The sequence below is a fragment of the Macadamia integrifolia genome, chromosome 3, assembly GCF_013358625.1.
Source record: "Macadamia integrifolia cultivar HAES 741 chromosome 3, SCU_Mint_v3, whole genome shotgun sequence".
Lineage (NCBI taxonomy): Eukaryota > Viridiplantae > Streptophyta > Magnoliopsida > Proteales > Proteaceae > Macadamia > Macadamia integrifolia.
Window position 1 is genome coordinate 3,819,999 of NC_056559.1, and position 10,520 is coordinate 3,830,518.

General features: G+C 35.9%; 1 protein-coding gene and 1 long non-coding RNA gene across 3 annotated transcripts; one reads left to right on the forward strand and one right to left on the reverse strand.

Annotated features, from left to right (window-relative positions):
* The first annotated feature begins 651 nt into the window (after nt 1-651).
* LOC122072846 lies at nt 652-4,106 on the forward strand. Its single transcript, XR_006138593.1, has 4 exons — nt 652-1,087; nt 3,431-3,552; nt 3,687-3,784; nt 3,884-4,106. It is a non-coding gene; the product is annotated as an uncharacterized LOC122072846 (long non-coding RNA).
* A 740-nt stretch (nt 4,107-4,846) lies between these two features.
* LOC122072832 lies at nt 4,847-6,355 on the reverse strand. 2 transcript variants are annotated; one of them, XR_006138591.1, is made up of 2 exons: nt 6,056-6,355; nt 4,847-5,158 (listed from the first exon to the last, which is right to left on the reverse strand). XR_006138591.1 is itself a non-coding variant. In XM_042637258.1 (2 exons), the coding sequence occupies exons 1-2, from the start codon at nt 5,975-5,977 to the stop codon at nt 5,148-5,150; spliced, it is 405 nt and encodes a 134-aa protein (XP_042493192.1). In that variant the 5' UTR covers nt 5,978-6,049; the 3' UTR covers nt 4,847-5,147. The 2 variants fall into 2 exon arrangements, 1 of the variants encoding a protein (XP_042493192.1); XM_042637258.1 differs by lacking the exon at nt 6,056-6,355 and adding an exon at nt 5,584-6,049.
* Between the last annotated feature and the right edge of the window lie 4,165 nt (nt 6,356-10,520).

Below are 10,520 nucleotides of genomic sequence, written 5' to 3' on the forward strand. Positions count from 1 at the left end.
ATTCAATAGCTTTGTTTACTTTATAAATTCAAATTTGTCTTTTGCCATATATGCAAACTTTACTGTCCAAATCCCTTCCCTGATGATTAATATGTAAACATGGTATTTGGATATGTGTGGCCAAGTCTCTCATATGTTTAGTGCCTGAAAATAGTTATGTTGATTTTTTTCTTATCTCATCCTATTTTGAGAGAGAGAGAGAGAGAGAGAGAGAGAGAGAGAGAGATGATGATGGCGACTGTAGAAAGAAGGAACAACGTTGAGGAAAAAGCAAGGAGAGAGAGAGAGAGAGAATTGAGAATTCCCAATAAAATTGAAGGAGGAGTCCGCTTCTATTGGATTTTTATTTTTTATTTATTTATTTATATAAAAAAATATTAGACAAATTAAGTAACCATATCCGTCATCTCTCCATCCTAAAAACTAGGAATCAGTTACAATATAAAAAACTAATAGATGGTTTAGATTAATCTAAACTTAAATGGACGGTTAATATTAAAAGAAAGTGAAAATAAAATTACAATACGTACGTCGTGCTACCACTCGCCCTTTTATTATTTATAGGTTAATTTTTTTTTCTTTTTTTGCTTTCCTATGACATATTAAAGAAGATAACTATCTTCAACGATTTGGCTGTGGATTAAACTTTGAAGCGTCTTTGCATCTTATTCACGTTCTCATAACAGGGATCGTGTTTCAGAAACGGTTTGGAAGAGAATATGGGCCATTCAAACACTTCCAAAGATTAAATCACTTATTTGGAAGGCTTGTAATGAGGGAATTGCAACGGGAGGAGGACTGTCGTCTAGAAAAATGCCAATTGATCCTTCTTGTATCAGATGTAGAGCGGTAAAGGAAACGGGGGATCAGCTTCTGCTTGAGTGTCCATTTGCCAGAATAGTATGATTGGGGAATACGCACGCTCACCATTCAGATCAACTAGCAACCCCCCTAGCATACCACGGTGGAAAAGGGGCACTCGTGGCTACTTAAGAGATACAGCTGGGAAGTGATAAACCCCTCTCTCTCTCTCTTCCTCCCACTATGGCGGCCTCTTCTGCTTTTAAATCTTGCCCCCAAATCATAGGTAAACTGGAAATTCAACTTGTTATTTCTTCGAAATTTTGAGTACACTTTGTCTTTCTTCTTTCAGAATAATTATTGATTATTATTATAATAGTACTAAGTATTGGTTTTATTTCCTTGATTTGAATTTCTCAGGACTACCTACTCTGCTTCGCAAGCAACGAAGCTTTAGTATTTATGTACCCAGTTTTGGTTTTCACATTTATGAACCATTGCTTAGCTTTAACAGATTCATTTCTACGCATCCGTAATTAGTGTAGACATTCTTGCTTAGAGATATTTTCATTTCAACATTTGATTGAATATGGGGTGGAAAGCATTTTGAAGAAAAAAAAAATGCATAGGATAGTATAGATAGTGTTTGCTGCGTACCCATTTCTCTCTAGCCATGAGCCATACCTCACCAGCACCAAAGGCAATGGATAAAACCAAGTACTTGTTAACTGAATCCATGTAGTTACAGAGAAGTGGTGGAAATATCAGTTCAGAAGGATCAAATTTTTAGATTTCAAATAAGGGAATGGAGGATGTAGTTAGTAGGTGAAGATGGGATAAATTCATGTGGATTTGATAAGCTTCAAAACATGTAAAAAAATTATGACGTCGTTGCACATTGAGGCCTGTGTTGTTTATCTTATAGCTCTTTATTTGAAACCTAGGTCGGTCATAAAGTTTTATACAGTTTTTGTTTCAATGTTCATGTCCTAATTGAATAGAAATCTGGTTTCTTCCTTCATGGGTGATAATTTTTCTGATTTTCATACATAATGCAACTTCTTCTGATGAACAGATTTTGATTAGGAGTGGAACCTATTATATTGACTTATTATTTGTAACCTAGACTCTGTTGTTAATATTCCACTTCCAAGGTTGATTGAAAAACCAGTTATCAAGAGTAACTATATCAATAATCGTCCCTGGCATCTTTGTAATGTAGACTAGGATAGGGGTTTAACCAAGTCTCATCTGTAGGAAATTTTAAACAAAGAACAACCAATATTATCTAAAGTAGGACATAACTTCCACCAATCAGAATTTTAAGAAGAAATAATTGGATCAAACACCAATTCCTTCAGTCTTGATCAAATACAAGACCACCACTTTGATCACACACAAAGCACACTCATAAGAGCAAACAACAACATAGCTTTTTTTCATTTATAAAATCGTGGGCTACTAATGAGCCTTTTCTTTATTTATAATAGTGATGGGGTTACAAAATAGAAACTAAACTTAGTTCTCAAAAACTGAAATAGGAAACTAGTAAAATAAAAACTCTTCTAGTTACTAAAACTGAAAATAGAACATCGAAAAATTAGAAGCTTAAAAAAAATAGCAACTACTTATTTTAGAAACTAAATAAGACTGAAATTTAAAAACTAAATAATAAAACTAGTGAACCCCATCACAGTCTAACTAAAAAGGAAACTAACTAGTAATCCAGTACTCAATCTTGGAGCTCTCATTTTAGACCCATAAAAATGGCCCATTACACTCAAAACATATGGGATCAAAGGCCCAACATGTATGGAACCCAACCCTAGGCTTATTCCTAATAAAACAAACATATTTTTGTGATTAATCTGCATAACTTTGGCTCTTAAATAAATGGGCAGTGTAAAGGAAATGCTTAAGCTTTGGCTACTATTATGGGAATTTTAAAAGATCTATACTTTGTCTGTTATAGTGGAAAGAACACCTTTTAAGAAGTATTATATAATTTTCAGTTGCAACCCATCAATTCTCTGCAACGACCTTAAATCATTTATGTTCCAAATAACTATTTCATTTGTTTCTTCAATACCATCAAAAGACTAAGTGTTCATCTTGACTGAATCCACCAAGCATTTGCCTTCGTTGTAATCAGTTACATTTCAGCAACATGTCCAAGAATTGTGAGGGAACACTTGGTCAATTAGGGATAAGTATTTAAGTGATGGCACCACCAGAAGGCTTTTCTTTTGGGCATGTTTGGATCTTGAGCTAACGGTTCAATAGCCAAGAATTGTTCTATCCTTTTATGTTTAGTGAGCTACCATCAATAAGCATCTTGGGAATTTCATGCACTTATCTGCATACTCAACTCAAGTCAGGAGTTAAAGCACTGCTCCTATGGAACATGAGAGTTCCCTGTCATAGTTATAGATGGAATCTAAACTGAAAACTAAAACTAAATCTGTTAATCCATCATGCATGTAGACTAAAATCATGGCCATCACAAAAATTAAAATCTCCAATGCTCCAAACAAACAATTGATGGGATTTTTCTAACATATGTTTCCATTTTCTTTCCTTGTCTTCTCTTCTCTCACTCATGGAGTACATCTTACCTCTTGAATGACAGGAAAGGTTTAAGTGCCCAAACAAAAAAACAATTGATCGCTCAGTGATGCGAGGTGGTACATATTGTTTAACAATGGAGTGTCCTTTATTGAGGCATCTGGTGATATTCAAAGATCCAATTAGGTGAGTTTGATTAAAACAGCTAATTTAAGGCATAGTGAATCATCATTTGAAATATAGTCACATTTTCTTTCATTCAATTGTTATCCTTGCTTTTTTATCCTTGCTTTTTTATTAGAATGTTGCAAATTAAATAGGTAAAGAGATGCAAGGCAAGTCAGATCTAATCATTGAAAATCACAGTGATGGACATCTTGCAGCTACTTTGCTGGCATACAAGCTAGGCATCATTCAGGTTATATGTTGATTGAGTCTACTTTCTTATTAAATATGTTGGTCACATTACTATTTCAGTAACTAAGACAATTGTTCTCATTTTGTTTTCCTTATGCAGTATACCATTGCTCATGCACTCAAGAAAAGTAAATATCCATATTCAGATATTTATTGGTAAAACTTTTAAGACAAATATCAGTTCTCATGCCAATTCGTTGCTGATCGAATTGCTAGAATCAAACTGATTTTATTATTACCAGTACTTTCCAGGAAATTGCTGGAAGGTACCATTGCATGTTCAATCATCTTTTTATTTTTCTTGTATCATTAATTTAGTACTCTTTTTGGAGGCCATAATTCTTATGCTTTCAATGTTTCAGCAAGGAATACAAGCTCGTTGTAGGCAGGAGCCAGCCAGTCCCAGTCAGACCCTCGGTCCCCCATGTGTCCGACAACCATGCATATGCTACACCATACCATGCTGTACCCTCTCAGGATACAGTACGTCTTATCTGGGCGTAGTAGTCCTACACGACTTACCACTGAGTGGGATTAGCCAATACCTTACCCCCTATTGGCAAGGGGTTATAGCACTGGGGTCGTGTTCTTAACCATATGCAAACTACATGCAAGCCATCCAATATGTATTTGTGACTATAACTGTAAGATTGGCCTCTGAGCCCATGGTACCGAAAATGCACCTCGGCCACACCGTGCCATAGACCGTCAATATTACATCTACTTTCACAAACACACATATACATGTGGTTCTAATAGTAAGACTAACCTCTGAGCCCACGGTACTAAAAACGCACCTCGGCCACAACCACAGACCATCAATATTACATCCATCACCTCGCATAATACACATCTGTGATCCTAAATGTAAGATTGACCTCTGAGCCCATAGTACCGGACAACACCTCGGCTACATCGTGTTACAGACCGTCAATATTATACCCAACATCACACATAACACAATACACATCTGTGATCCCAGATGTAAGACTGACCTCTAAGTCCATGGTACCGGACAACACCTCGGTCACACCCTACCAGAGACTGTTAATATTACACCTAACATCACACACATTCATAGCATACATCCACAACTCATCATATCTCTCATTGAGTAGCACATGCTTCCAAACTTAGATTCCACACACTTCACCAAGACACATGCATTATCATAGTAAATTCAGCAAGAAGAAGAGTAGTAAATTGCAAGCAAGCACATTAAAGTATATTAGAATATAGTAATGTATAACAAAATACAGAAAAACATAAAAAACACAGCAAAACACAGAAAACCCCTCACCTGAAATCTCATGTTTGAACTCCTTCACCAATGTCTAAGCCTCGCGTATCCTCCATAATTGTAATTATAAGATTCCTAATCAACAAGGTACATATACATATTGGTTAATCATCAATATAATTAATCTTATATAATTAGTTTCCCTAAATTCATTAAAGTCTATGTCCAGGTTCAACCATAACTGAATTCTTCCCATTCAGTTAAATGGGCATACATCCAACCCATACAGTCATTTGGCTTCACATCCCCATGTCATCCCTGGCAAACGAACAGTAGTCTGTGCTATGGAGCAATCCGCCACATGTGAAGCAAATAGAATGAAGTTCATACTTAATAGCAACTGTAGTATAGTTCCCAAATTTATTCCTGACCTTGGAAAAGAGACGTAAAGCTCTACTTTAAAAAAAAAAAAAAAAAAAAAAACACTTTAACCCTTGCTGTTAGGGGTGGAAGGCTGATTTCCATAGAGTTGAGAATCATCTCAATACACTTGCCAATACCTGAAATGGCATTGCGAATGGGCTCTTCAGAAAAACAAGACTCTGGAATGCCTGATATTTGGATCCATAATGGAATGAACTGTTGTTCAGCTTCGTAAAGATCATCATCAACGGCATGGGGAACTAAATGTAACAGTGATTTGTTAAACCAATAGGGAGAGTTATACAACACTCGATCCCTGTTCAAAGAAGTGGAAAACTCCACATAAAAGTGGCCTTTGTCATAAGATGAAAAAAAGGAAGAACCCTTCGATTCCCAGAGTTGAACCAATGAGTCACGTAGTATATTGCGGTTGGGTTTTGGAAACCCAACAATGTATCCAAAAAAGGATAGAGGTGAGGCAGAACACCCTCGAAAATAACCATTGTTTCCAAGGTTGAGTTTAGGGTTCATCGGAGAGCTCCAAACAGACCGATAATGACTCCGGTGAGTGGGTTTGCGGGTTTTCGGGTTTGGATCGGCCAGCCATACCTGGGTTTGGAGAGAGGGATGGTGCTGGTATCGTCTGCACTGAAGCGGTAGGAGCAGCTGAAGGGTGTGGATGTTGGGACGGTGCTTGACTCAAGTCGACATCATGGGTGATTAACTGGTGGCGCCAGCCGTCGCGATGATGGTGGAGAGACAGGGACGCCTGAGGGAAAATGGGTGCGAGCGATGGAACAGAGACCTCGCTAGGTGTTCGGAATGGGTATGTCGGTGGTTATATAAACAATGTTCCCTTCCTCACGTTCTATGTTATTTGATATGATTTAATAGAATTGTTTAGGGCTGCCCGATCCAGAGTCCAGACTGGTACCGAATCATAACGGATCCGACGTCGATCCGTTGATACAACCCAAGGGTAAGGTGTTGACAATCAATTTAAAAAACAGAAATAAATCCTTCTGATCAAGTTTTAAAACCTTGCTCGGTTCAAAACAATTTATGTGTTATTTAGGTTTCCTCGGTTTTAAGCGGAAAAAAATTTGACTGATGTATATGGCTATAGTGGATGGTATTTGGCAGCATATTGCAATCTTAAAGACGCTTTGGCAGTATTTGGAAGCAGCAGGTGATGGACCCATATATTTAAAATTTCAAAATCATAGGTTCAGGCAGTGACACTGTGTTCGGAGCTAATTTTGGAAATCTTAATGGCACATATGGGTGGTGAATTCTACATGAAAAATAAATCTCATTCATTCATAGTTCCAATGCAAGTTGAATTGCATCGCTTCAATGATGGACGAAGAAGTTATGGCAACTTTTGTACAATCACACTAAAACGGAGCAAATTGGGAGAGCCTTTGAGAATTTTGGGGAGCTATTGTGAGATTTCCTGCAGTTATGAGTGCATTCCATTAGCTTACCTCTCGCCTGATGTTTTTTGTTCTTTGTCTGATGCGTAATTCGAGGTAAAAAAGCCAATAAAATTGCAAGATCTCGTTTCAACGCATTAGAGAGGTCATGAGTATTGAGTTCTATACAATGGCGCACAGTAAACAAATATTTGGGTGGCTTAGATCAACCCACATCATCGAATTCATTTTGGGCAACTAATATTGAGGCGTGGGTAGAGGCTCTGAGCTCGGACGGCAAAGATTCTATAGCGAGAGTTCTAAGTGGTAGTGCGTATTGAATCTCGTGCATCGGCGCTACACAGAATGTATGACGGAGAATTGTGAACCACAAGAAAGATTCCGATCTAAAAGCTCTCAATGCACTCGAGTTCGGGAGATTGAGATTACCTGATCTAATGGCCAGAATCTCACCCATCTTCTTGAAGGATGATTGGACAGCTCAAAAGCGAGCCACCTTGGCTCGTGATGATACGTAACAGCACGTCGTCAACATGTGAGGTCCTGTTTGTCACAAGGTATCATTTTACTCAAGGATTTGTCCCTGCTCATCCATGTTTCAGTAAAACTGAGATATCTTTTTCTTTGTAAGTCCAAATTGAGTTTTGAGAAGTGTTGTGCGCTCCAAAGAACAAGAGGAACATCTCTATTCAAAGAGAATTTGACTATCTTGCTTCTAGAAGGCGTGGTGCACAAAGATTATAAAGGGTCAATCTATAGAGTTGTATTGAACATTGGAGGCGTGCACGCTGTGTCGGAGGCTGTAAACAACAAGTTGGTCATGGTATTACTCAGGGAGAGGTAATACGCAATTCAATTTTTTCTTCTAGGTTATAATTTCATGTTGAGATACCTAGAGTTGATTTAATGAATGAGATTATAAGTTTTATTGATTCAAAATTATACACCTAGTAAGTTGGCGCTTGTCTTGATAAAAAATAAATGCGCAAACGATTCATGGAGATCGTTGAGCATGTATAATAAATACTACAAAGATATGTTTTAGGCATACCTGAATCCATGACTGAAGAATAATAACTCCTTAATGTCTTCTGTGTGCTCCTTGTACAAAACGATCAATATTGGTGTAGTCTACTCTCTTTTCCTTTTGCTTTAGATCATTCGTCTCACTTAATTGGTCAGTGATAATTATATATAGGGATGAGGGTAGGGACCAACCAGGAAAAGAAATTAGGGTTTCCTCCCCATTAAGGAAACAATATCTTAGGTCCACACATAGTAATATATATTTCATACCATTAAGATGTGCTAATAGAATCCAATATCTCCATAGAGACCACTTACCATTATTGGATCCTTTCTGCTTACTCCATCTGTAATCAATACCACTAAATCGATTTTAAAAACAAATCTTGGACTATGCTAGCCTATTTAATTGAAAATCTTACAATCTCCCACTTGGGCAACATATGTCACAAGTTTTAGATTTTAAAATTTATTTAAAATGACTCTTTGATTTAGATAAACTGAATGCGACCACAAATAAAATAGTGTTGAATTGAGTGCTCCTTAAACCAAATGTCTTAGTCTGAATGAGAATTACAAACACCCAATCGTATTGATCATCACATCTAAAATGACATGGGACCAAACACGTCAAAGTATTCATAACCTCACTGACTTAGGATGAACATTATGAATGTGTGGTATGAAAATAACATGTAATAGTGATCATCATGTCTATTTCCAAATTGGTCCAGGCTCAAAAACCAAATGAGCCCTATGAGACAAATACCGAAGGTTTAACTACAAGCGTCTCCTAAATGCTCAAGCTTCAATCAAAGAAGCTCATTGGGACTGGTTCTGAATGTCCCGATACACTAGTACCAGACTTCAATCGAGGTTTTACTAGCGACTGGATGTGTGTGTATTGACTAGAATCTCAGATACCGAATGTGGTAAATACACCACATATAACCTCAATATTCTGGAGGAGGCAAATAAATGAGTGCATACACATAACCAAATGGCCATAATAAAAATGCATATATATTCTTGAGAATAATAATAATGCATCATATATATAAAATAAAACTGAAAGTCAAATGTAACTGAACATATTAAACAAAACTCTCACTAAGAAAATGCATAAAAAGAACTAAAAAGTCCCATATTAATGATATGTTTTTAAAAAACTTTTGGAATCAAACTCTTAACTATTTGACAAATAACTATTGGAATCCATTGATCTTTAGATAAATCTGTTTGATTCCTCCCACTTTTTCATAAAGAACCTTAGTTTGAACAAAATTAGCAACCATTGGCTAAGAAAGTACATCAATCTAAGGTTAAAATCCATTATCATAATAGTCAAAGAAATATTAAATGATCAATTACATTCCCCAAAATTGAAAGCATTTAAGGTTTTAATAGAAAGTGGCTAGGAAGTCAGAGCTGGCAAATATAATCATACATATTTACCAAAATATACAATATACAAGAACAGAAGACATATTAACATCCCAATAATATAATTAAATCTGACTAATTGGGCTATTAATGAGATTTATCCTAGTATTATTTTCAATAACTGTAGGAAAATAAAAACTGTGGAAAGATCCAACGTCATCGGGGTCACACCTATGGTGGTAAGATCGCCCAACACGTAGTGAAATATTTCACATGTGAAGCGAGACGCTCAAAACAACACCACTCTGAAGATTCTGTCACCTGTGATGGCAAGATAAGAACCTCCAAAGCTATGAAGCCTAAAACGTCACCCTTACACTATCAAGCAAAATCAATCAAATAAAGACTCACCTGTGGTGGCAATAGCACATTGTTCGTCATATGGTCTCCTTGACTGCAACCCATCCGAATAGTCAATAATGATCTCACAAACTCAATATCTAACCCACTAAGTGAAAACATAATTACTGAAATTATGAAAAGTTATAGACTTGGATTACTAATAAATGTCCGTGGATTTAGATTTGGGTACAAACAACAAGATGAACTATTTCAGTATTTAAAAAAAAAATTCATTATAAGCCCACAAAAGCAACCCACTGTAAACCCAAACAGTCACTATGGAAACACCATAATTTTATAGTTATCAAAGTGAGTACATTTTAGTATGACAGTTTTGTACTTCCAGCTATTATCATAAATAAAAAAAAAAAACTAAATATGACAATTTTTTATAGTGACAATATGCTAAATATGAAACTTCATAACATTTATTCATGATAACAGAAAACACATGAAATATGTTACTTTATCTATAATTCATTAGATATACGAAGTTGTATACAAGTATAAACTTTCAGCCCAAATGACTTTAATATCTAATATAAACATTAGCATATAAACTTTAAGTCAATCATAATAAAGTCTCTTAATTTCTGTATATTAATAGTTCATTAGCTGATAGGGCATATGAACCAAATAATTCACTAAATCAAAATAACAATAAATTATTAACAAATAAAGGTAATGTGAGCTTAGATCCATGGTAAGTGTAAACAACTTCATAGGCTTTATACCATAAACCACTAAAACTTTAATGGGTTCATTTAAATCATTCAAGTACGATATATCTATTTTATCTCGATCCATTTTCAATAAAATTGGACTTT

What these genes read in the sequence shown, in the direction of transcription:
- LOC122072832 (XM_042637258.1), bottom strand. Translation starts at nt 5,977, where the DNA reads ATGAACCCTAAACTCAACCTTGGAAACAATGGTTATTTTCGAGGGTGT.